The sequence below is a fragment of the Oryza sativa genome, chromosome 4, assembly GCF_034140825.1.
Source record: "Oryza sativa Japonica Group chromosome 4, ASM3414082v1".
Classification (NCBI taxonomy): Eukaryota; Viridiplantae; Streptophyta; class Magnoliopsida; order Poales; family Poaceae; genus Oryza; species Oryza sativa.
Genome location: NC_089038.1, coordinates 35,687,615 through 35,712,558, shown reverse-complemented (window position 1 = coordinate 35,712,558; position 24,944 = coordinate 35,687,615). Strand labels below are relative to the sequence as shown.

The following is a 24,944-nucleotide window of genomic DNA, read 5'->3' as shown; positions in this document are numbered from 1 at the left end:
ATACTCAATCCGTTTCCAAATATTTGATACCGTTTAAATATTTGATACCTTTTACCACATGTTTGACCATTCGTCTTATTTAAAAACTTTTGTGAAATATGTAAAACTATATGTATACATATAAGTATATTTAACAACAAATCAAATGATAGGAAAAAAATAATAATTAATTAACTTTTTTAATAAGACGAACGGTCAAACATATTAAAAAAAGTCAATGGCGTCAAATATTTAAAAACGGAGGGAGTACTACCCCACTAGTCAGACATGAGTGTTGTGCTAAGGATAAGACCCCTTTTACATACAGGTGCAATATTGCACATGTTATTTTCATACGGCTTAAAATATTTATAATAGATAACATTGGTTATGATAACATAAATCTATACACAAACATGTAAAACTAAATTCGATTTACAACTATAATAAAATCAGGTAACGAATAGCACCTGTACGTGCAACGCAAGTAAAATTTGTCGTTATTGTTCTTTTATATGTAGATTAAATTTAAACTTGTATGTTTGTGTACTATCTTCATAATATATCTTAAGCTTTGCTGAATTAGGTGACGGTGGCAATAGAGAAAGGTTAGAGAGGCGGTAAGGACAGGTTTTGAGGGAAGGCCTCGGTGATGGAGGACCGGTGGTGGACAAGAATAGGAGGTAGGTAGCAAGGAGGGCGCCATATTAGCGGATCTCTTAGATGCCACTATGGTGTGGACTGGGTAGAGAGAGACGGCGTAGATGGAGGAGCGTAACTATTTGGACGAGTGGCCGGTGGCGGTGGGATTGTGTTGGGAGGATAGGAATGGGTTTGGTTGGTGTGTGCACGAAGCTCAATGGCATAAAATCGACTGATTCATTTGAAGAAACTCGGTCGCATGAAGGGCTTGCTTTTTTGGCTTTGCCGATTTGATTGGAGGTCATAGATATACCGAAATTTCTGAAATTCTATTCAAATTTTTAAACAAATATTATCAAAATTCATGAAAAATTAAAAAAAAGATGAAAAAATTTGCCGAAATAGTATCGTATCGGAGGGGTCTGAAATTTCAGAAATTTCAGCCCGAAATTTCCAGCCCTGGTCACATGATAGATAGACATCCTCTGTTTTTGGACTTTTCAAAGTCAATAAGATATATCTTTAGCCGCTTAATTCTTTGAAACATATCCAAATTACACTATTGTAACATTATGGAACCTTAACAAACATGGCTATATCATTCTCATATGCATAAAATTTACATTCTACATGTATGGATTCTAGAACAACATTCTTTTGTGGTTAGAGGGGTACAATATATTTGAATGCCAAAGTCTAAAAGCTATTTTGCTTTATATATATCCTTCATGTTACATATAATTTAGATTTTATATATGTACAGTCAGCTGCATGCGAATTCTATGCTTCAATTTTATCTAGCAAATCAGTTGACAGATAAATTAAATGCTCCATTTATTTCCCTATCGATTGCATCACTGAAAGTCACTTTACCCCTTAACAAATCTAGTCATTTTGGACTTGCAGCCACTAGCTATGTACTCCATGTCATCGCCGGATGGTGTCGTCTTGTAGCCACACCCCGGGTGGGGTCGGCAAAATCCACTGGTATGCATGATTGGAAAATTGTGGGTGTTTCCACAAGCCTAGAGTCATTGTAACCGTAATTTACATTAGCAATAGTACTCATCGTTGGTCACCAACTACAATTCTAGTGGACAGATGCACATGCCTGTTTGCAGAAAATGCCGGGAAACAACAACTTGACTTTTGGGTAGGAACGCATGCATCCAGCATCCTCTTGACTGACCAGATCGATTCACAGCATCTGGATTTACTAGTACAGAAAAGCACGTGTCCACGGAAAAAAATTGATACATTTGCCTAGCATGTGGGCATGTGGCAGGCACAATCCGGAAGACACTCCCTAAAGGCAAAGGATTCCATGGCGACCAAAGCCTCCTTGCAACAAACTCCCTCCGTCCTTAAAAAAAAATAGTACGTTTAGTTCACATTAAAATTAAAAATTCGGTTAAAATTGAAACGATGTGATAAAAAAGTTGAAAATTTGTGTGTAGGAAAATTTTGACGTGATGAAAAAGTTAAAAGTTTAAAGAAAAACTTTGGATCTAAACTCGGCTATAATATGGTATTGAATGAGATATTTTTTAGTACAACAAATCTATATTGAGCTTTGTACAGATTCGTTATAAAAACATCTCATCTAATACTAAATTGTTTTATTTTGGGACGGATGGAGCACACTATATATTGCACATCGTTTTATTGGTTGTTTTCCATTGATTTTTTTCCTCTCTGGACTGCTTTGTAGTTTGTACCACTAACTGGCTCGTGAAGCTTTAAAAAGAAGGAAAGAAAAGAAATGGGAATTGGGAGGTGTCTAATTGGTGGGGGCGTGCAACCGTAAGATAGAGATATCAAGCGCAATTAATTGCACCATCACCACTTGCTAATTGGATTTCTTTTCATACACTAGACCACTTGCTAATTAATTGATCAACATCATGGCCCACTGCAACGTTCTTCTTGCAATCTGGAGTCTTAAGATCCGAGAATCCATGCTGAAAAAAATATTTTATTAGTGTGACGACTGACATGTTTGAAACTATTAGAATTTGATTTATAAAATTGATATAATTAGATTTTTCGTTACAAAATCTGTTCATACAAATATAATCTTTGTATGATCTTGATGCAAAGTTATTAAATGGATTAGCCCAAGTCGTATTCTGGAAACCACAAGAAAATACAAAAATGTGAGGTTTAAAATAACAGAGGCAGTATTATTGTACAACACAAATTAAAGATGTGATGGTAACTAAAAGAAATGAGTCTAGCTGGTCAGCTTTATCTTTGTGAAAAAGTCAGCTTTATTTTTCTTTGAATATAGTTAACATACTGCAAGGTTAGGTGGTGATATATTAATTATTGATCTCTGCCTTTGATGTAGGCATATGCCTGCCTCCTGTGGATCAGATCGGGCTTGGACATAACAATTAATTAGAAACAGCAAACTGACATCTTGATAATGTGCTGGCTTGAGCAATCAAGCCACAATCCTAGACCAACATACTATGCACGTAGTAGGAGTATACATTATATTCCACTTTTCCACAAGATAGGGTCCAGTCCAGTATATATATAGGGCATGGAGAGATGGACCATTTGCAGGAGGCAGAGGTCGAGCTGAGAGTGATCGATCTTTGTTAGCTAGAGTGTTGAGCAATGGCGTCCAAGCTGGGTATGGTTGTGCTACTGATCTCGGGCCTCTTTGCTGCCCGTTGCGCGGCCGTGGTGACCACCGGCGAACCCGTCGTCGCCGGCCTCTCCTGGGGGTTCTATGACACGTCGTGCCCGTCGGTGGAGGGCATCGTGAGGTGGCACGTCACCGAGGCCCTCCGCCGCGACATCGGCATCGCCGCCGGCCTCGTCCGCATCTTCTTCCACGACTGCTTCCCGCAGGCACGTCCTACTACCATTTTACTCCAGTAGTTGCCGGTTCGGTTGATGCATGGTGCCTCCTTCTTACAGATGGCAATACATAAAAAAAAAACAAATTAAATACCGAGTTTTAGTAACTACAGTAGTATATTAACATAATTAATTAAGTGTTCAGGGGTGCGACGCGTCGGTCCTCCTGACGGGTTCCCAAAGCGAGCTGGGTGAGATACCCAACCAGACGCTGCGGCCGTCGGCGCTGAAGCTCATCGAGGACATCCGCGCCGCCGTACACTCCGCCTGCGGCGCCAAGGTGTCCTGCGCCGACATCACCACGCTCGCCACGCGTGACGCCATCGTCGCCGTACGTCTAATTCTTAATTAATAATGAACAGTCGGGATTTTTACTCAAGAACTGAACAAATTAACATATTTAATTTAATTACATTTACATGGCAGTCCGGCGGGCCCTACTTCGACGTGCCTCTGGGGCGGCGCGACGGGCTGGCACCGGCGTCGAGCGACAAGGTGGGCCTCCTGCCGGCGCCCTTCTTCGACGTGCCCACGCTCATCCAGGCGTTCAAGGACCGAAACCTGGACAAGACGGACCTGGTGGCGCTGTCCGGCGCGCACACCATCGGACTAGGCCACTGCGGCAGCTTCAACGACCGCTTCGATGGCTCCAAGCCCATCATGGACCCTGTGCTGGTGAAGAAGCTGCAGGCCAAGTGCGCCAAGGACGTGCCGGTGAACTCGGTCACGCAGGAGCTGGACGTCCGCACGCCCAACGCCTTCGACAACAAGTACTACTTCGACCTCATCGCCAAGCAGGGGATCTTCAAGTCCGACCAGGGCCTCATCGAGGACGCGCAGACCAACCGCACCGCCGTCCGCTTCGCCCTCAACCAGGCCGCCTTCTTCGACCAGTTCGCACGCTCCATGGTCAAGATGAGCCAGATGGACGTCCTCACCGGCAACGCCGGCGAGATCCGCAACAACTGCGCCGCTCCCAACCGCCGCTCCTCCGACCTCCTCAACGCTGCCGACGACGACCAAGGCTTCGCCGCCGACGCCTAATTAACTTATGGAGTAATTAGTGATCGTTTTATGTTTATGTTTTGTGCTAGTAATAATAATTAAGAGGATGCCATCTGCGCGTGGTGTTTGGTTTCCATGCATTCTCTGCTTAGTTAGAATGGTTTTGCTTCATAAAAAGTAAAGTTACTACTCGATTCCTCGGTCGGGACAGAGTAACTGCATGTCAAATGTATCATCATCATCAGTTAGTGCTACATCATCACAACTGTCTTTGTCACAGCATAAACCCAAAATTAATGTTTCCATCGTTCGGCATAGCACGACACTTAATCAGATAAAAACAAAACAAAGTGTAGTTTATTAAATTGCACAGCGCTGGCACAGGACCGGGAAGCATACGTGACACGAGTACGACTACTCAGAAGTCACTCACCCACCGGAGTTAAAGTGCATAACTAGATGCTCTGAATCTGGGACAAAAGGTAGATTGGTCAAAGTCGTCCACGTTTGCACACCATCACTAGTGTACACCAACGATGATCATGTGAATGTTTTGGGACAAAGGAATCCAATAACTCAGCAAATAAAAGCGCAACAAAACAATCAGCCTTAGTTCATTAAGATATTACTACTACTTTGGAGCAGATTTTACAACGTGCTAGCATTAGAAAAGAGAGGTAGAAGTAGCCAGTATATAGCATTGGAAATAAACAAATGGAAAGGTTTATATATACTATACTACTGTATATATAAACCTTAAGAAAGACGGGTAGTACATTCTGCATCTGGATCTTGGATGACACCTCCTGATGATTGGCCCGCAGCATGGTGGAGACTGGAGAGCTTGACCAGCACAATCATATCAACCACGCCAAGAACAGAACCCCAGGATACGAGGATACTCAGACGGGCTTCGTTTGGGCCTCCAAAATTATAGCACTTCAGTCAATGGGCCAGGCAGCACAGCCTATAATATATCACTCTTCTTTTTCCCTGCTGCCTCTACTGTATGAATATTACTCTCACTTTCAAGTTTCACACTTTCACTTTCTTTTCTTTTCTTGCATCAATCACCACCATTTTTTCTCACGATAAAATTGCTCTCGTCCTAGCCTGTTACCATTAGATTGATCTCTGGTACTGCACAAGAGACATCTACAGTTATGGCGAATCATTCCCATCAATCAGCCTAAAACTTTTTTTTTCCGTGGAATCAGCCTAAAACTGACTATGGAACACCCACATATCAGCTGTACAGAGCAACATAACAGGAGTAGTTACGAAGTTAGCACTAGTATGCATTATGCAAGTGGTCAGACATCACGAACGATTTGTTACCATCATCATCCGCGAACTGCTACATATCAGTTTGTTACTCCCTCCGTCCCATAATATAAGGGATTTTGAGTTTTTCTTAATCTGTTTGACCACTCATCTTATTTAAAAAATTTATGCAAATATAAAAAACAAAAAGTTACGCTTAACGTACTTTGGATAATAAAGTAAATCACAAAAAAATAAACAATAATTCTAAAATTTTTTGAATAAGACGAGTGGTCAAACGGTGTAAGCAAAAACTCAAAATCCCTTATATTATGGGACGGTATATTATGGGACGGAGGGAGTACTTTTTTAAAAAAAAAAAAAAAAACTCATTAGATTACTATAGATTAAAGACAGAGTTTAAGGGAAATAAATTCCCTGATACATCGCCTGAAACAAAATATTATACAGAACAGAACCATCCTTATAGAAGGTAAGGTCGTACTCGTAAAGGATAAGTGAACTAAGAAAACAACTTTGCAAGCAAACGGAACCAAACAACAGTATTTTCTGAACTTACAGAAGGTAAGGATAACAACAGTTTGTTACTCAAAACACAATTTCCTCTGCGTCCATGGGAAGCAAAATTAAGAGGTCTTAACTGCAAGTGTCAAAAAGGAAAAAAAAAATGAAGCTCTTGCCAGTCCCACGGACGCCAAGGACCAGCAGACCAAGTCAAGCAGGCAGAGGCAGTAAGCAATTTGCCAAAAGAAATGCCAAACTTGCGCATAGCATGCGCTCTGGTTTTACGCTCGAAAAGAACAAGCCACACAACTTAAATTGGACCGCAGATTCACACCAAGAAGATTAGAATGCAATGTAATTTCAAGAGTAAATTTCAGAAAACTCCACATATTATGATCGAAGTTGCACAAAATTATGACATATAACACATAACCATAGGTTTTGTGGTCTATATGTTTCATAAAACCCCACCTTAAAATATTGATTAATTTTAACATATTTGAAACATTTTTTTTGGTAGCGAATAGTTAAACTATCAACCTTATCATTATTAATCAAGAACTTCATAATTAAAAAAATTATATACACTCCATGTTTTAGAGTTGTAAGTATATCGTGCTCAACATGCAAAGGGTGAGGTTTTGTGAAACTTTAGAGCCATAATACATGGGGGATGGCGCCAAGTCAGAATACTTGTGGTTTTCTACAACTTATATCATAAAACATGGGGTTTTCTAAAATTTACTCTAAGTTCAATTCACAATGTACAATGTTTTTATTCAGGTTATCACAGAAACAGGAAAATTCTCCCAAACTTGACAGCTCAACAATGGTGAGGTCCATTTCCAATTCAAAGTGGCAATGCACGAGAGGTTGCAAGAGCTAAGCAACCACCCAGGCAGAAAAAAAATGGGAAGATAATGGCATTTCGCCTAGGCATGAAAAGAAATGGAAAGATAATGAGATTCCGCCTTATTGACCAAGCAACCTGCACAGCAATCTTGCTGCAACAGTACTCTAATTATAGGGATAAACACCTTGGCATTGACTTCTTCACCTGACTGGGTTGGTCCTAGGGTTCTAGAACGTTTAAACACACCAAACTCTCTTGAATAATTCATACAACACAACACTACTAGTTTACAGTGTTATAGTCAGGTAAAGGGTAAATATAATACCACAGATTACAGAAGTCAACTAATAACAGTGCAGCCGAAGTCACCTTAGAAACGAATACCACAATCACCCCATCTAAGTCATAGAACTTCTCACTGAAGTCACTGCAGATGTTTCTAAACAGCCAGTAGCTACAGACATTACTCACACAGAGGCAATGCCATAAAACAGTACAGTCCAGCATCATTTACCTATGCATTTGCTGAATTGCAGTACAAACTGCAAACGTAGGTACACAAGGTTTCTAATGGAGCGTCTTATATCGTGGAGTGCCCAGTGGAATTTGGCTTTTCCTAAATGGATTTCAAGGTTTATTCTAACTTATAGATATACTCACTCCGTCCCAAAATAAGTGCAGCGAAAGTGTAGTTCACGGTGGCACTTATCTTGGGACGGAGGGAATAAGTGACAATAACAATACAAATTTATATCCCATTTAGTGATACTAGTTCCTATCCCTAATACAACTTTCATACAACAAAAATGTAAATGTGTACATAAGTTTTGAACGTAAGTTAAGTAACCTTAAAATTGAACCTTCTACATAGATATAATCATTCCAACAAAGCAATACTTCTTGCAAGAAAGAAGAGTATATGTGTGTTGATTATATAACTAATAGTACTAAATAGAGAATACCAAACAATTTGTTCTAATATTGATCTAAGCTCAATAAAGGACACAGAAGCAGACATTTGCAAGCGGATGTTCTACTTATTCATCCCAAATGTAATACCCATTGGGCTTTCCTGTTTTGCGTTATTGATCATAGACTGTGTCAACGGAGCACACGATGAATGTGGCCATTTTCAAATCTAAACGCACAACAAAACAAAGGGCAGAAGAAAGAAAAGGAGCATTGTTCGGCCTTTTGAACTAGAACAAAAACAAGTCAATAATCAATAAAATTCTGTATTCTTTTTTCTTCCGATCATATACACATTTGTTGGAACATCAACAAACAAAATGTTGGGAATAGCAGTATATCAAAACCTCACAGCTCAATATCTGAGCTAACCTATCCGATTGTATAAATTACTCCCGCCCACGCCTTTTTACAATATAAACCTAATCCACAGACTAATCATGGAAACAAACCAACCAGAGTGCTCAACATTACCAGGACAAGCAATGAATGAAATAAATGATATTAGACCATTAGTACGAAGAACTGCTCAAGTAAGGATTCACAAGCTACAAAAGGAGAGAAAAAAAATGAAAGAAATAACTCAAATGTATCATAACTAAGGCCAGGCCTTCTTCATGCAGAGACATGTATATGTAGATGCTAACTTTTACAGAGAAGCTACCTCGGTGGAGCGGCTGCATTTCACACAAAGTTGGATCAAGCAATGAGTCCTCACCCGGCGTTGTGCGGCCTACTGAGGTAGTCGAGGATTTCTGTCCGGGTGCGCACAACCCTGTGGAACATCTCCCGCACCTGGCGCTCAAGAGGGTCCAGCCCATCCTTGAGTGACCCGCAAACTTGCACCAGCTCCTGCGTGGCCTCCTGCACCTCGGAATCCTTGTCGTCGGCCAAGGGGAACTCCGCAGCATCAGTGACCTCCATGAGCTGCCGCGAGCAGCGCTCAATCTGGTGGATCTCCTTGAGCAGGCCGCATGAGTGCTTGCGGTCCTTCTTCTTGGACTCGTCGAGGATGCGGTCGAAGAGTGTGATGAGGGGGCCAGCCCAGGGGAAGGTCCTGGGCACCGCTGTGAGGTGCGCCTGGAGGCCGCGGTCCTGGCATGGGATTGCTGCCACGAGCGCCCAGGTGACGACGAACAGCACGGCGCCCATGGCGTAGACGGCGGAGGCGAGGCCTCCGGTGGCGGCGATGTCGTTCGCGCGGGGCACCGTGAGGCCTCCCCCGATGGCCTGCAGCTGGCGCGCGGCGGACCATGTGCGGGAGACGCTCCAGGAGAGTGACCTGAGATGGGAGCCAGAGCCGGACCCGGAGCTCCCGCCGCTGCTGCTCCGGCGGTGGTGGCCGTGGCCGTGGGGAAGGGAGTCCCGAGTAGTACCGGCGCGGCCGAAGGAGCGGTTGCGCTGTCCGACGACTCCCCCAGCGTCCTTGTCGTCGAGCATGAGGATGGTGAGATCGGTGAGGGCCTTGCGGGCGCGGCGGATCTGGGCCTCTCCTCGCTGCGCGGCGGGGGCGGGGGCGAGAGCGGCGGCGGCGATGGCGAGGTGCTTGCGCCACTGGCGGATGAGGTCGAGGCCGTCGCGGAGGGCGTTGCAGAGGTCGAGGGCCTTGACGGCGCGGTCGAGGAAGTCGAGGAGGAGGCGGTCGAGCGGGGGGCGGGAGAGGGGCTGGGAGTCAGCGAGGGCGAAGAGGATAGCGCGGAACTCCTCGAGGCAGATGAGGAAGGAGTCGAGGAGGCGGCGCGTCCAAGCGAGGGAGAGGAGGTCCGGGGCGGAGGGGTCGGAGTTGGAGTCGGAGAGGAGGTCGTGGAGGAGGTCGGCGGCGTGGCGGTGGAAGGCGTCGATCTCGAGGTCGGAGGAAGAGGGGTGTTGGGTGTGGGAGTGGGAGTGGTGGTCGGGTGGGGGAGGAGGGATCTGGTCGCGGCGGTGGGAGAGGAAGGAGCGGCCGAAGGAGGTGAGCGGCGCGGCCGCCGACGAGGAATCGGTGGCCGGCATTGCGGCGGCGGCGCTAGGGTTAATCGATTGATTGATGGATGGATTGCTTCTCCCCGTTTCCAACTCCTCTTGTCTTGTGGAGACGAGAGAGAGAGAGGCGAGGGGATAGAAGAAGAAATTGGGATTTACTACTAGTAAAGTACTCCTCGCGAGCGAGGAGGCAGAAGAGGAGCAAGCAATGCAAGAAGCGAGGAGGGGTTTGTCTGTCTGTCCGTCTGTGAGTATTGGAGGAGTAGCGCTGCTGGTGATATCTGACTGACGAGGTGGGGTCAGGGGTGGTCTGTCTCCACCCTGGCTCAGCCTGTCGCGTTGCTGGCTGCCTAGGGCCTTCCCTCCCTACCATTAATCTACTATACTACTGCCCTGGTGTACGCCTGCCTGTATTGTGTACACTCCCAACGTGTGTTTTGCACGCTAATCTCAATCAAGCTTTTAAAACGCTGAGTATTAGTAATGTTTACACTATGCAGATATCATCCTGTTCCTGTACATAATTTGGAGCCTCCCTGTAGTTTCCATTGGACAACCTGACACACCAACAACTCTTCCCACCTGGATTAAAGCAACATTTTGGAGGCTGTATAATTATATTTGTACTGTACGTCTCAATATTTTTGTGGTGTAGTATACGTTTTGACTGTTCTCGGACCTTGTAGCGACGTTGATTAGTCATGCGTACCAACGATCGACTTGATATTTACTACTGTACTCCACTTGCCGGCCAATACGCAGCTCCATTTGGAATTTCGGTATTTTTATACTAGTACGGTTCAGATTTTTCACTAGGCAGCAGCATGAATGTATTTTTTTCTTAACGGAAAGGCCCTACTGTGCTATTTTCCGTTAAAAAAATGACAAGAGTAGTACATCCTCCCTCCGTTTCAAAATGTTTGATATCGTTGACTTTGTAAGTACGTATTCAAAATGTTTGATATCGTTGACTTTGTAAGTACGTATTTGACCATTCGTCTTATTCAAAAAATTTAACTTATTTATTCTTTTCATATCATTTGATTTATTGTTAAATATACTTTTATGTACACATATAATTTTAGATATTTCATATTTTTTTTAATACGACGAACGGTTAAACATGTGTTATAAAGTTAACGATATCAAATATTTTGAAACGGAGGGAGCATGCGATTGTAACCCAAGAGAGAAGGGAGACGACCATTCCGGTTCCGGAGGCCGTCACGCCCTGGAACACAAGAATTCTCTACACGTGGCTCTATGAGCTACTACATGGCTCACGTGTAGACCAAAAACAGGTCAAAGGCACGTGATTGATTGGCCGTGGTCGCCGTCGACGACGAGCTCTGCTCAACCGGAGAGTGTGTCACTGACAGCTGAGCCCAGGTGTCCGACTCCCATACAAACTGCAATACGGAGTACGGAGTACTAGACTCGCGGCGTAGAATACGGCACGTGCCATTTGGCCGCCGCTAATCTCTCTTTTGTTTTGATTACTCTATCTACTAATCGAACTTAACACCAAATACGACCAATTGGCAGACAAGGTCATGGGAAGGAGGCAAGCGAGGTTGGTTTTGGTTTTGGTTTTGTTTTCTAATCGATCGCTGCCAATGCAGCGGCGGCGATTTCTCGTCTGTTGCGGTTGGGTTTCGATGCCTGCCTGCAGCTGCAGGCCAGCCTTTAATTAATTAATTAAGCAAACCACAAACCGATCCATCCAACATTATCTTTTACTCCTACAAGCAACAGATTAATGTAATGATGCTGACATTGCTACTGACAGCTACTATTTGTAAGGCGTACTACTACAGCTTCTACTGATTAATAATGTACTCCTGCCCTAAATTAGCCACATCACAACTCCTATCCTCCATGAGTAAGTACTAGTACTAGTAGTAGAATACTCTCTCAATCTATTTTTTGGTTGTCATATTTCTAAATCTGGAAAATTTATTTTTAATAGGTATATTTCAATCCAACAAATTATCATCTTAATGACTTTCTCAGATTTAATACGTGACTCTCCATTAGCATGTTTAAATGGATGATAAGTAGAATTGCTTGTCATTGGTCTGTGTGCCAAGATGAAATATGACTATTAAAAGTAGATGGTGGGAGTATTATACTACGAGTGCACTAGGTTTTTCTAATTGTATTAAACTAAACTCGTCATTAATTAAGCAATGAGTACTACTGTAGCACGGTACCTGACTTCTTTCACGGGGACAAATGGTCACTCCGGTTGGTTGGCCACATCAGACAGTCAGTAGCTACCCAAGATACAATAGAATCAGATTGATTGATAGCTGTTGCTGTCTGGCCATAATAATGCTCAAAGCTCACCATCTCCATCATTTTAACCCCACATTCAGACCGACGGCTCCCTCAACCATTCATTCATTCTCTTGCTCAAAACTTTTTAAGCCCAACATACAAGAAACAAGATCTTGTTCTATCTTACAGACATCTACACTTCAATCCCCTTTTTACACTTCTAACAAACACGCACGCCGGAGGAACACAAGGATTCAACCAAAGAACTGCACATGAATACACACAAGTGACTAGACACAGAATTCTCCTATCCTAAAATACCATACGCCTGGAGTGGCTTAGGTCCTCAGGTACACTGGAGTGCTTTCTGATCGCTATTCTACTCATTTATTCACATGCCAGCTTGGTGTCAAAGCTGGTCAAACAGATAGCAAAAGCCTGGAAGGCCGACAATGGGTACCGGTAATCCATGGTGAACATGTCCTTTGCAACTTTGCCGAATTGCAGGATCACCGTATCATGGTTGGATGATGACGACGACGACGAACTCGATGGCTGAGAAGGTTGGGTTTGCTGTTGTGCAGCCTGCCCTGCCTGTGAAGGTTCAGAGGCGGCTCCAGAAGATGGCTGAGGTGCAGCAGCTATCAGCTGGAAGTTCTTCACTGAAGCCACCGTCACACGGCCACGGAAGTTGAGGCACCAGCATTGCAGCTGTTCATGCCACCTTGGTGCTTTGTTCCGGAGAACCAAAGGCCTCTCCTTGTTCACATCATCGCCATCTTGCTCTTGCTCTTGCCCTTGCAGAGCCCCTCCCCCAAACTCAGAGAAGCGAGAACTACTGAAGTCTGTCGAATGATCTGTGATGGAGTACTTGGAGAAGGAAGTTGCCATACTGCGGAAGGACTCCTCAAATAACCTTGGGAGGAGCTCTTTAGGTTGGCCAGGCACAATGCCACCAGGCTCTACTGCTGATGCTGGGATGGAATGCATAGCGCATTGCATCCGTCTTGGTCCCCGGGTTCCAAGCACATTTAGCTCATAATTCACCTGCACGATGGGATAACAACCCGTTGGAACTTTTGGGGAAACTTTCCTAGAGGAGAACCGACGGCTCGTCCGTTCTTGTGAGCAAAGTGTCCGAGCATTGTATGGAGGCTGCGTGTCATAGATGATGAATTTGGTGCCGAGGAAATTTGACCTGCAATACCATGGTGTATGTCAGATTATTATGCATGTATCTGTGACCACGTGTATGTGACAATGTGGGTGCAAGAAGATTGATGGCAAAGGAACTTTACCTCAACTTCCCAATATAGCCACTACTTGATCGGGAGATATTTTTGGAGTCCATAGAAATGATGTAGTCAGTGTGTGTCGTTCGCCGGCTCCTTTTAGCTGATAGTAGGAACTTTCCAGTCTCATCAAGCACAGCTACAAGATGCAATTAAAATTGTTAGTGCAATTTCTAGCTTTCTCTTCAATATACTACTCAGAGTATTGTAACGAGTTATCTGAAAATGCTGTAGGTAATCTCTAAAATTGTGTCGAAGAAGTCCTTTATACAGCAGAAAACATGGAACTACGGCACATCACGTGTTTACTTTAACTTAAAAATCATGTTATATGGGAGGTTCCGAAGCAGCATCATTAGAGCCACAAAAGACCAGTGCTGGCATCCCTACGCATTAAATGATAGGTGAGTGTTTGCATAACTGCAATATCTACATATCAATTACCAAGATACATTGCTTTCAGAGAGACAATAGGACTAGTATACGTCGTTTACAAAAATGGTAGCAATCAACGGACGAGAAGAAAGTTTATGGAAGACTGTTCCGAGGGCAATAATTACCATATTGCTTATAGCATGCGTGAGTAATCATATTCTTTTCGATCACTCAACAAGCTCACTTTCTTACAGCAAGTTGAATCGGTTTATACTATAGTACGTTCGTTTCCAGTCGCTTTTGAACAGACTAAAATTTCATACTAAAACAGATTTTTCAAAATTACTGAAAATGACCACCAAAATTCTACTACGCCAAGCATTAAGTCAAAAATTGATTCTACAAGGAGGTTTTACACAAGAATAGATAAAGACAGTCACTGGATGCTAGGATAAGGATTGACAAAGTTAAGGACTAAAATAGTAACAAAACAAATACTCCTATGAGTACTGTCTAGTTTATCTGCCAACAAACAGATCTGTTATAATATCAAAAATAGTGCCGATTAGAGCAATAATGGGTAAGTGGAAAAAGATTACAGGAACTTACCAGAGCTAAGGCACAGGTAGAGATGATAAGTTAGTTTTGATTTGTCCCTTTTTATGAAACATTGGATTACTCCATCTCGAGGTCCAGGCTGTGCACAAGAGATGAAAAACATTGTTAAAAGACAGAGGAAATATCATATCTCAACAAGAAAACAAGGATAAAGAGATGAGACCAAAGGGGTAAACTTGAATATAACATCTCATCAATGCAGAGTTATTTCATCAAGAAAGTGATTGGTACGATAATTGGAAAACAGGTTACGCATAAGATTCAGTCTCAGCCAGGTCCCAAGAAATGTAAAAACCCCGAGGTCCAAATTTTGTTCAGTGCCCAAGCCCCATGGGGCAGGCCACACATGTATATCGCATATTTGTCTTTCACTCATTTACTCTAGAAGAGCTAACCTGGAAGTAGCATTGGACCAAATGGCACTACTGTCTGCTAGTGTAAACCAATGTAAACTAACAGTGTGGTGTGAAATTAAAGGTTGGAGAAATACAAAAGAACATGATGGGAACTCCAGCACCGCTCAGGGAATAATGATTGTAATAGGAATTACGTATTGTAGTTATTTGCTATTGGATTCAGTGGTTACCTGCTTAAGAGACACTGGAAATGTAAGCTTTCCACAAAATTCAGGGTTCCTGACAATATCTTTGCACATGTCTCTCCAAGTCGTACAAACTGAAGCGCAGGCAACAACATCCTTGCGGGAGGGCCAATTGCTATCATCTTCCTCCAGCCTTTTCATCACGTCGCGAAGTAATTCAGGAGGAAGACCAGCCCACTTGCTTTGCTGAGCTACCACGGGCGTGTCATCCAGCTCGCTTGATGGTCCAATGGATTTCCCTCTGTGACGGCCCGAAAAGCCTGAAATTTTCACCTCGAAACTCCGCTTGGATAGAGTCCCGAAACTGTCCCTGAAATCACGAACTATGCTGCGGAAAGACATCTCCAGATGTGATGCAGGTCAGGAGTGAACAACTGCAAAAGATACACAAGCTGCAATTAACAACTAATAGCACCGGTCATCGAAATCTGCTGAAATCAGCTCAGCCTCACTCATCATCAGAGGCACTGCTTATGGACAATATAAAAAACAGAGCTGCCATAATTATACTACATCTTGATAAGCTCAAGTCCAAAGATTGTTTGTATGTATGCATGGCCACATGATGTCATGGTTGGGCGGATCCAACTTGAGACATGGGGGTTCAGTGTAATGAAAATTAAGAGAAGAGCTTCTTCCAGATCTAGAAGAGAAGCTAGTCCCGATGGGGGGAGAGAGAGATGAAATCAGAAGGCAGAGGATGGGGATGCTCACCAGGACGACGGCGCCCTTCCCCTCCCCCTCCCCTGCTCTGCTCTCGCGAGTCGCCAGATGGAGTCGATGGGCGCAGGCACAAGGAGCGGAGGAGACGAGACGGGGGATTTTCTTTTATGCAAGTGAAGGGGGAGATACTCGAGTGCTCTACCTTTTATATCAAAATTTTCACATAGTAAAAACTAGCCCATTCTTTATCAACAATGATGATTCGTGACCCACGTGTCAGTGGTACTAAGAAAAAAAATACAAAAAACTCACTTAGAGATTATATCGATAGTAAACTTTTCGGACCCTAATAACCACTAACTGCCGCCCCAACCACAATCACTACCGCTCTTTCCTCATGATACACCATTGTTCCTCTTCTCCTTCACATGCGTCGTCGTACCCTCTAGCCATCGGTATGTCTCTTCTCCTCCCAAGTCGTAATGTACACTATTTTCATGGTCGTCGTTAAGGCTAAGGGTGTCGGGTTTGCAGAGACTCGGGGAGGCAGGAGTCAGACCCGTTGGAGAGCAGAGACGCTAAATCTAGGCTCCTACTTGCTAGATCCGGCGGTTCCTCAACCATCAGAGGGGAAAGAGATAATTAGTGCGCGAAGTGGTTGTAGAGTTACTGAACTTGTAGGTGTAACGAAGGTGGAGTCACCGGATTTGGAGATAGATAGAATGGGGTGATCCAAATTAAAACAAAAATGTGAAATTAGATGTTGTTAAATGAAAAAAAGTTAAATAATGATATAATATGAAACCTTTTAAAAATACATAGTACAAACTCTAATAACTTTTTTCATTGGATTACGCAGGCTAATTAACAGAGAACCATTAGCTCGAGCAAGTACTTCAATGCTACTCTCCGTTTTAAAATAATATTTTCTTCGTTTCAAAATATATGTTGTCGCTAATTTTTCGTATTAGTTTGACTATTCATCTTATTAAAAATTTAATATAAATATATAAAAGTATAAGTTACTATTATAGTTTCTTTAATGGTAAAATAAGTTGTAATAAAATAAATGATATGTACATAATTTTTTAAATAAAACGAATGGTAAAATATTATGAAAAAGTCAACGGCATCGAAATGGTACTAAGTAAAGCTGGCTAGTACTACATTCGTTTTATATTATAAGTCATTTTGATTTTTTAAGTTAAATTTATTAGGTTTGATTAATTTTGTAGAATAAATTAGGTACACCTATAACATTAAATTAGTTCCATTAAATGTAATATAGAATATATTTTGATAATATGTTTGTTTTGTGTTAGAAATATTATTTTTTATAAATTTGGTTAAATTTATAAGAGAATCGATATGAATCGGAGGAGGTAGAATATTTTGTGAGTTATGTACGATGGTGAAATAGTTTAGAGAAATGAGGCAAGGCAACAAGATTGGTTAGTGGAGCCATAAGAGGCAAAAGTGAATTAAACACGATCCACTTTGCGCGTTTGCCTTTTTGAAAAAGAGAGAGAGAGAGAGAGAGAGATCCACCTTGCAATACAGTCTACAGCGACATACTCCACTTTGGCGAGCATAATCCGACATGGAGAGCACTAGATAAAAAATCTACAAAAGTTTTTCCTGGCTGCTCAAGACACATGAATCGCTCCCCGAGCATGGAGACAACTGAAAAAGATCGCATCTTGTCTATTCCTCCTGCAAATATTTGTTCCTCTCTGATTGGGAGGCAAGCAATGCATGGATCGATATGTAGCACTAGTAATCAATCTTTATATATGCATCGAGTCAGCTAGGCTCTTGCATTTACATAGTAATTTACATGTGCATTCCACTGAAACTCAGACTTTACTAAAAAGTAGGACACCTAAGCTTCAGGCTTGAGTAATTCAGAATAATCTTGAATCCCTATTTGTCGGATCTACTGAAATTTTTCTGCAACTTTTCCCCTCTCGAGCATCTAATCTGGTCCAGTAGTAGTACAGAGCGACATGATAGCTTAGCTGCCTCCCAAACACCGCTGCAACTGCGAGCAGAGAAGGCGGTTTTGCGTAACTATCTGCTACTACTAGTATTCTGCTGTCTGTTACAGGTAAACAAACTGAACCTGACCGGAGACTTTTCGGTGCTCTCTGAAGAAAATTACTTGAAACTTGCTTCCCGGCATTGATTCTCTGATAGGCTGTTAACACTTGTAATTCATTCCATTTTCTTCTATACCATTGTCCTGCTAACTAAATATCTAATGCGATTCAGATATTTAACGACCTGGACAGCCGCAAGAGAAATCTGAAAAATGTAGCAGCCGAGGCGAAAACCTAATTAAAACATTTAGTTCAGTGGAGCACTATCAGCAATGTATACAGAGAAATATTATTATACTCACATCACACCTGCTGCCTCTTCTGCTAAAATGCTTGCAATATGCAGAAGAGATAGACCACAGCAAGTGCCTGAGCCAAGTGGAAATCTCTGAAACAAAAAGGGATATGAGCTAGTGTACTTATCCATCAAATAAACAGGATAAGGAAAGCACAAGGCAATAACACAAGATGACTTTTTCCACATGATGAAAGGAAAGGGAATGGGAAAAAATATCTCAAGATTTTTATCTGCCATTTATGCATACAACTGTTCAATTCCTGCATCGATCGAGTTCACTTTTCATGATGACAGAGAAAGGGAGAGAAATTGATCATCCTTTTCAGTTCGGCGGTGTTAAGATAACCACCACCTAATACCTTGTGGTTATCGATCTCTCAGAGATTGGTACTAGTACTATTTAAGCAAAAGTAGCCCTTGATTAATTAGCTGCCAAATATCATTGCGATGACCTAATCAGGCAAACCAAGACAAATATCAGTCACTGTGCATATAAACATAGAGCAGTGGATGAATAAAAGCAAGCAAGCATCATGGAACTGCTGATAGCTACATCTAACCAAATGGTCCAAAACTCCAAATAAATGTGGTTGCTGCTGCTGTTATTGCTGCATGCCGGTAGCTTTTTTTACTCTTCCTTAATCCTTTACTTCTCCCGGTCTCTTGTTAACTTGGACCAAAAACATTTCACCAGAAGCAGCACAAATCATTGGATAAGCTCAATCATATCAGCTAACAATATCTATCATATTGCGTACCACTCATACACATAGTTATATTCGCACTTGCAGATAGAAGTCAAATAATAATGTTGGGGGAAATGCATGCATATGCATACGAAATCACGTGGAAACAAACAAACAAACAGGCAGATAATTAAACAAATGCATGAGGGCAACAAAGCTTTACATAGTGCAAATTAACAATACTACTAAATCTGCATCTGGTTCTTGTTTAATGCTAATGAGTAGTACTGCAAGTAGCAGTAGGCCAGGTCCCCTGGAAATTAAACAAAACGAGACACACGAGTGATTAAGAGAGGGCAGAAACACATCTCTCGCCGGATAAGGTTAAAAATGTCGCGATCTGTCATGCCCACCAGCACTGAAATGATGGATTAATTCTTCTCCACCCGGAAAGATCACAAAATGAGCTAGCTAGGTGGAAGTACTCCATGAGACAGCAACCAGCACCACCTTGGCTGCCTCTGCTTGCTAAAGGCTGCAGATATATATAGATAGATAGTGCAGCGACCACTACCACCAGCAAGATCGATATATGTAACGATTCAATTCGCGTTGTGATTGAGTCAAGCAGAAATGCTTCTTATATATGCGAATTGAAGAATATATATGTATGTACGTGATGCTTCGTGTTGGAGGAACTTTTTTCGTTCGTTCGACCCGTGGTTTCTTTCCATTTGTTTACTCGCTTTCGTGGGCGTATCTAATGCTAAGCTACCATATCTCTATATGTTTAAGAATAATGTTTTATTAATTAATTAGTCCGGTGGGGTGCAAGTATATATCGCTCACATATATCGTGTCCCTACTTTATTGTTGCATGCTGTAACCCGGATTGGATGCTGGTTCATGTTGCTATCTACTCTGAAGTTCTGAATGAACAATATACTGAAGTAATTAGACTGCTAATTAATAATGCTGAGGCTTCATTGGACTTTTTTTTTAAAAAAAAAACACAAGCCAACGCAGCATGAAGTACTTTCTTTCAGTTAATTGCCGTGTACTTGTTGTTTTTAGTTTGTATGCTTCCAATCTTCTAAACAATGTGTTTCAGGAAAAAAAATGTATATAAAATTAAATCTCCTTAGAATACTTTTCTAAAGCAACCTTTCAGTAGTTAATCCATTCAAAAAAAAATTGCGAAAGTTTTCTAGCAAATTCGTTCTTAAATAACTATCATAAAAACTAGATTATTCACTCTTCCACGTGCTCTAGATTTACAAAACACTCGTAACTTACCGCGTGCAATACTATATATAACTCTAATCAAAGGAAAAACAAAGCATCGATCCATCAATCTTAGCTATTTTAAACGGGGCCTTAGAGTGGATTAAACTTTTTTAGCTTGGAGTGAACTGAACTAGGGAAGGCTGGGAATAAGACAGCTTAATTTGTCGTCTTTATTAGAATCATCATACATGTATATGTATGTGTTTCATGAGGAGGAGCAGCTAGCTATTAATAAATTAATTTTATCTAAAAAAAAGATATTAATAAATTAATTTATTTTTGTGCAGAGAAATACGTTGTGTTTGTCGTTTGGGATAGATCGAGCGTATCTTTAAGAAGAAAACGTCGGCACGTAAGTGAATCATTTATGCAGACAGCTTGGGTGATGAATGGATAGAAATCAACCTGACAGCTTGTATATATGGTCAAAACCAAAACCGTTTGAGAAATCAACAGCTATAGCTGCCCTGGGTACGTACGTAGTATGTGTGACGCCGGCTGCTCCGCATCCATATCATCCTTTAATTCGTTCGTTGCTCATGACGTTGACACGCACGGAATTATACTTGTTTGCATATTTTGTCCGAGTCGTCGTCGCCATCGCCGCGGTATCACCAAACTATCAATGGACGAACGAATCAATGGTTGGTGAATGGTGAGGGTGTGACGAGTGACTACTTGGTTTTAGGCCCAGCCCAACTCTGCCATGATTTAAATCAGCCCAGCTCAGCCCATGATATACCCGAGACCAAAAGTAGCCCATTAACTGGTCGGAATCGAAAGCAATTCTTTCCGGTACGTAGCCCAACCCATCTTCTTTCCCTTGCCAATATTCTCCTCTGCCTACTTGTTGTGCCAATCCGATGGCGATGAATAACAACTCAAGAAGAAGGGGCACCCCACTCTGGCCGGGTTACATTGCAAGTTTACAATTTGAATTTGGCAGAAATTGGAGAAGTAGTGTTCATGCATGTGTACGTACGTATATATTAATGATCAGAGATAGAGCAACAATATATTTAATCTCCTCTCCTACCTACCATACATGCATATCCTACGTACGCACGGTCGATCGATAGCTTGTTGATCGCGACCGCTCTCGTTTGTTTGTTTCTTGTTGATTGGTTAATTGGTTTCTACGTACTCGCGCTGATTAATTAATTAATTAGTTACCCTCGAACAGAGATCATGGATTAAGCAGGCCGTACGTACGTGCGAGTTAATTAATTAGCAGCTAGCTGAGCCTGAGCTAGCTAGAGTAATTAATTAATTAAAACCCGCAAGAACGATGGAAGTATCTATGGCTGTGTCGTAAAGAGGATGCAATATTCGCCCGGTCCGAATCCGATGGTTGTTCGCATGCCGTCGTCGTGGCATCAGCATCAGCTTCCGCTTGTTGGTGCGGCTGCGGCTGCGCTTGTTCCGGCGGCACGACGACGACGACGTGGATGTGGTGGTTATCGTTGTCGTCGCCGACCTTGGCGGCCTCGAGGGCGGTCTCGCGTCCCTTGCCCCAGAGCACGGCGTAGAGGCCGACGACGATGAGGGCGGCGCCGAGCAGGGTGCCGACGTGCATCTTCTCGTCGAGCAGGAGGGACCCCAGCACGGCCACCACCACCAGCATCAGCGGGTTGAACACCGACGCGAACAGCGGTCCGCGCCGCTTCACGCACCACGACAGCACCACCAGCATCACGCCGGAGGCCAGCACGCCGGAGTAGACCACCGACAGCAGCCGGATGTCCAGCCCCAGCCGCCACCGCGCGGGCTCCCTGTCCACCAACAGCGCGAACGCCGCCGACTGCGCGCCGCTCATCACGCACATCAGCGCCGTGCTGGTGTAGTGGAACGGGTACTCGCGGCTCAGCTTCGCCTGCAGGATCAGCCACACCGCGTAGAACACGCAGCTGCCCACCACCAGCATCGACCCCATGATCACGCGGTCGTTATTCCCGGTGGCGGCGGCGGCGGCGGGGTGGCGCGCCTCCAGGGCGGCGACGAGGTCGAGGTGGGTGTGCCAGGGGTTGAGCTCGGCGCCCTTGTACAAGGTGAGCAGCATGGCGCCGCCGACCCCGAGCAGCGTGCCGGCGACCTTGGCCTGGCCGGCGACGGTGCGGATGGCGAGGCGCTCGTAGCGGCAGAGGACGGCGAGGACGAAGGTGACGGCCGGGATGAGGTTGGTCATGGCGGTGGCGAAGGTGGCCGACGTCAGCTTCATCCCCGAGATGTACAGGTTCTGCGCCAGCGACCCCCTGCACGTACGTAATTACCTTACACGTCAGCATGCATGCACACCAGATCGACCACAAATTAATTCAACTACACGTCAGCAGGCACTGACACCGAGAATTGAAGCTCGGTGACACGTATTCCTCCACTAGGTATGTACGTAGCTAATTATACACGTACGTACGTATACGTATCAGATCGATCGAGGTCCGTGTGATACGTATGTACATACGTACGGACACCGCGCGCGTACGTGGGTGAATGGATTAGCATTCCTAGAAGTGTGCAACCTACTCCTACTAGTCAGTTAACTTAGCTAGGGCGTACGCCATCGTCAGCATCGATGTGTGCACAGCTGCGTGCGTGGCTGTATATATATATATGCTGCCAACGTCACGTTACTTCTAATGGTTTTGATTAATTAGAGATCAATTAAGGGTCAAAATTAAAGAAAGCATGCAGTGTGTTGGATGGAATTTCCATTAGCAGTATATGATAGTGGAAACTAAAGTGCAAAAGAAGCAAGGAAAAAGTGAAGACCGATCGACGTGTGCAACACAAACACTTAACGCTTACCTTCAAACACAGGAAGGTACGTACCAGCTGCTACTGCTAGTAGTACGTGGTAGCATATATATGGCATTAATTAACAAGGTAAAATTAGTTTGAACTTCAAACTGGAGGTAGTAGCTAATTAAGCTTGTGGTTAATTTGTGTTGTCCAATAACTAAGTGGTTATCCGCTTCTGTCATGTACATGTGCGCCATCCATCCATCCATCTATCTTTAGGCTTTAGACGATGCTTGATTGCTTTTTTTTTTTATGCAGAGAAAATATATAAGCAACGTACTATATATGTAGAGTAAAGGATGGTGGTGAGGCAGCCAAACGTTTTTGTCAGCCGGCATCGGCAAGCACCTCGTGACGGACGGGCCCACCGACCAAAAACACACATGCTTAGCCTCCATTGACCTCGAGTATATATAGCCAGCTGGAGTAGTAGCTAATTAAGCAGCATGGGCATTCAAATTGAAAGCTAATTAACGCCTAATTATCTCGATGAATTGGGTATCGCTATATAGTTAAGTGAAATTCTAGTAGGAGTACTATATATATGTAGCTAATTAACTGCATGTTAGTACTTTAGTACAGTCAGCGTGATTGAATAAAAACAATTACCCGGAGAGTCCGCAGACGAACGACAGCATCAGCACTCTCCACGTCATCTTTGTTCTGTTCTTCCTGCATCACGCACACACATACCTAAAATTAACAGATTGCATATATGCTATTGTTTCAGTAATTGACTAACCACAGAATAAACAAATTATTTAAAATAAAACATGCATATATATGTAGGCAGAGAAAAAGCTAGGATGAGTGAGCTGGGCCATTGATTTTTATTCGCAGCAAAAGGCTGATGGTTTAATTAATTTTCGCCACAGAATAAAACTTGCATTCATTCAATTCATGCATGGGGCGGTCGTGAAGGAAAACAAAAAAAAATAATTATTCAAGTGATGTTATACAGAAAGGGAGATACTTAATTTTAGGAAAAATAATAAAGAAATACTGGTATCTTTGAATTGAAGAAGTTGTAGAAATATATTGTATAATGCAAACAACTCGATCAATAATAGTCTCAAGAAAAGAAGAGAAGAGAAGAGAAGAGGGAATTATATTAGGGAGGGACCTCTCGACGAAGTAGGCGAGCGGGGCGAGGACGGCGGAGGCGAAGAGGTAGCGGTAGGCGACGAGGACGCGCATGTCCATGCCGTCGCACACCACCGCCAGCTTGTAGAATATGTTCACTCCGGCGAACACCACCTGCACCACCACCATCGCCGCCACCGGCTTCAGCCCCTGCACCACCTCGCCGGCCCCCATATTCTTTACTTCTTCTTGCCGGCGGCGCCGGCCCTTACTTATAGCTAATTTCTGTGCTGGATCGGATGAACTGAATTGCAGTTGAGTTGGGCACGTAATTAGCCAATTGAGCTAGATATTTATGTCTCTCTAGCTAGGACTACTGACGATTACTTGCTTGTTCGATCGATCGATCGCATATATATGAATTGAGATTGGATTGATTTGGAGGTAACTAGCTAATTAAGAACAGAGAGGCAGGCGAGCGAGGAGTGTGGGGATGGTGATGGTGTATTTATAGACAGTGCCTAAGTCATCAGAGACAGGTCCATGGTGCTTATTAGCTGCTAGCAGGAGACCACAACAAGCGCACGGCGAGTCTCAGGGAGGACAAAGAAATTAGTTAACTCGATCACCACCGAATTCAATGGACCTAACTATATCTTCCTAGGGTAAACGGAAACTTTTTCAAACCTTACTATAAAATCAGCGCGCAAGGTAAACTATTAAGTGCTTGCTTCGGAGGATGAAAGCAGATTTTAAAAACTTTGTTTGGATCTTTTTTTCTCTTTATATATAAA

The 24,944-nt window shown here is 43.2% G+C and overlaps 4 protein-coding genes across 5 annotated transcripts; 1 reads left to right on the top strand and 3 right to left on the bottom strand.

Moving 5' to 3' along the window:
• Positions 1-3,188: 3,188 nt before the first annotated feature.
• LOC4337482 (peroxidase 12) lies at positions 3,189-4,774 on the top strand. Its single transcript, XM_015780055.3, has 3 exons — positions 3,189-3,483; positions 3,638-3,823; positions 3,919-4,774. The coding sequence occupies exons 1-3, from the start codon at positions 3,247-3,249 to the stop codon at positions 4,534-4,536; spliced, it is 1,041 nt and encodes a 346-aa protein (XP_015635541.1). The 5' UTR covers positions 3,189-3,246; the 3' UTR covers positions 4,537-4,774.
• A 3,819-nt stretch (positions 4,775-8,593) lies between these two features.
• LOC9269370 (protein BYPASS1-LIKE-like) lies at positions 8,594-10,206 on the bottom strand. The gene has a single exon (XM_066309594.1). The coding sequence runs from the start codon at positions 10,097-10,099 to the stop codon at positions 8,822-8,824; it is 1,278 nt and encodes a 425-aa protein (XP_066165691.1). The 5' UTR covers positions 10,100-10,206; the 3' UTR covers positions 8,594-8,821.
• Positions 10,207-12,430: 2,224 nt separating this feature from the next.
• Positions 12,431-16,077, bottom strand: LOC4337480 (tubby-like F-box protein 7). Its single transcript, NM_001402460.1, has 5 exons — positions 15,950-16,077; positions 15,221-15,609; positions 14,626-14,713; positions 13,648-13,780; positions 12,431-13,547 (listed from the first exon to the last, which is right to left on the bottom strand). The coding sequence occupies exons 2-5, from the start codon at positions 15,575-15,577 to the stop codon at positions 12,737-12,739; spliced, it is 1,389 nt and encodes a 462-aa protein (NP_001389389.1). The 5' UTR covers positions 15,578-15,609; positions 15,950-16,077; the 3' UTR covers positions 12,431-12,736.
• A 5,154-nt stretch (positions 16,078-21,231) lies between these two features.
• Positions 21,232-24,630, bottom strand: LOC4337479 (WAT1-related protein At1g68170). 2 transcript variants are annotated; one of them, XM_066309593.1, is made up of 3 exons: positions 24,191-24,630; positions 23,677-23,760; positions 21,232-22,520 (listed from the first exon to the last, which is right to left on the bottom strand). In XM_066309593.1, the coding sequence occupies exons 2-3, from the start codon at positions 23,721-23,723 to the stop codon at positions 21,539-21,541; spliced, it is 1,029 nt and encodes a 342-aa protein (XP_066165690.1). In that variant the 5' UTR covers positions 23,724-23,760; positions 24,191-24,630; the 3' UTR covers positions 21,232-21,538. The 2 variants fall into 2 exon arrangements, with proteins under 2 accessions (XP_066165690.1, XP_015635021.1); XM_015779535.3 differs by having other exon boundaries at positions 23,677-23,739.
• Between the last annotated feature and the right edge of the window lie 314 nt (positions 24,631-24,944).